The sequence below is a fragment of the Geospiza fortis genome, unplaced genomic scaffold (genome assembly GCF_000277835.1).
Source record: "Geospiza fortis unplaced genomic scaffold, GeoFor_1.0 scaffold138, whole genome shotgun sequence".
Taxonomy (NCBI): domain Eukaryota; kingdom Metazoa; phylum Chordata; class Aves; order Passeriformes; family Thraupidae; genus Geospiza; species Geospiza fortis.
This window is the reverse complement of record NW_005054307.1, coordinates 8,971,474-8,973,233: the sequence shown is the minus strand read 5'-3', so window position 1 is coordinate 8,973,233 and position 1,760 is coordinate 8,971,474. Positions and strand designations below refer to the sequence as shown.

Below are 1,760 nucleotides of genomic sequence, written 5' to 3'. Positions count from 1 at the left end.
GACACCTAACAGATTTTACAATGTTATCAAGCAGAGAGAAAAGGGATGTCAGCAGACAGAGATAATGCTATCAGAGACAAAGGAGAACTACACACCCTATTTGGTTTGCAAGATATCAAATCTGTCCTTTCTAATTTACTAACAGTTACATAGACATGAAATATTAGAAATACACAAAGCTCATTCAAAAACCACTGTATCATGTGGTTGTCTGAAATTGCTTTTATAAGTAGCGTACCACAAGGCATACAAGATCAAATGTTGGCCTCTGGCATATAAAAGAGCACAGCATTCTTCATGTATTTGTTCTTTTTCAATTAACTGACCATAATACAACTTAAAAAAAAAAGTTAAATTCATTATGTACTTTTCTTTTTTGCTGCATGTAGCCAATATGTAAAACATTGGAGTTCTTGAAAAGTAAGTGAAGGTTTAGTGAACACTTCACTGCTTCCACTGCAGCCCTTACAAGTATCACAGGCTGAGACATGCTGAACACTGCAGTGCCTGGTCAGCTGGACCATCTTCCTCTGAATATATCGGCTGCGGGCTCGATTCCACACATTAGTGGAAACATACATAAGCAGACATTGTGCTGAGTCAAACTGAAGAGTAATCACTTTGTAAGATTCTCTCTGTGGCCAGCCTCATAGATTGCCTTACCAAATAATGATGTAATTATGGCTCCACAACAAGAGGCTATTGCTTGCTGAACAATGGTTAGTTTTTGTACATGGATATCACTCATTTCAGCCATGGCTTCATCCCCAGACAAGAAAAACCTGTTAAGGAACAGAAAAACATATTGTAAGACTACACTCAAAATTGGCAGAAAAAAAGTCAGGGGATAAATATTTTCAATTTTCATTACTAAGTTACGTAGAACCAGCAATATTACTTTTCTACTCATATAGTAGCATCTCAGTAATTTTTGAGATTTTTTCAGCCATGTTTTGCAAGTAAGTTTTCTAAAAACAATAAATCTTCAAAATCCTTCCTAAATGAAATACAACATTTACATGTTCTTGCAAACCACATGAAATGTTTAACATTTCATTTTATTGCCTTTAACTGCAACGAAGTATTAACAAATGATCCTTAATGCAAATAGTCCTTACAAAGACAAACTCCCAGCCTGTGGCCCATAAACTGAAGCACTGCAGAATAATTGACCCAGCCCTTCTCTTGCTCCCACCTCTCCTGAGAGAACCCAGAAAGGTCTCCTGGCTGACCCAACAGCCACAGCCTATTAGTGATGACTATGTGCCCTGGCAAGCGCCTCTTTTAATAGGCAGGGACTAGCTACTAATAATGCCACCATCAAACGTTAATTCCCTGAACGAATCCTGCTCTACGGCTGCATAGGCATGGTCACAGCAATGTAGGAATGCATTCACAATATCTGCAACTTGCCAGGACGGGAGAAGATAATAAAAATACTTCAGAAAATAAAATCCCCAAATAGAGGTGTGTCTTTAAAAATGCACCACTATGCTTAAGTGCAGCCCCAACTTTATTAGAAACACTGATCTAAGCTTTTCATTGACTTCACAAAAACGTTTTTGTTATTTTTACTGCGCTTCAAGTTAGATAAAAAAGATTAAGTTGCACAAACCAACTCTGGCCTCTCAGGTGCTAACAACTACAACGGTGGGTAGGGATATTGTTTATTTTTCACGTATCTTTAACTCGGAAGGGGACCGCTGCCCAGAATTGCGTACATACCCGTTTACCGGCGGCCCCCGCCGGGGGCAAAGGTC

The 1,760-nt window shown here is 38.9% G+C and overlaps 1 protein-coding gene across 4 annotated transcripts in view; it reads right to left on the bottom strand.

Annotated features, from left to right (window-relative positions):
- Positions 1–781, bottom strand: part of SLC25A40 (solute carrier family 25 member 40) — a 14,786-nt gene extending 14,005 nt beyond the window's left edge. For all 4 annotated transcript variants that reach the window (XR_004083012.1, XM_031066773.1, XM_031066774.1 and 1 more), the window contains exon 1: positions 664–781. Coding sequence is in view for 3 of the 4 variants with exons in the window: in XM_031066773.1 (XP_030922633.1) it covers positions 664–757 (94 nt within the window). In the remaining variant the exon portion in view is untranslated. The remainder of the gene's footprint in view (positions 1–663) is intronic.
- Positions 782–1,760: the final 979 nt, after the last annotated feature.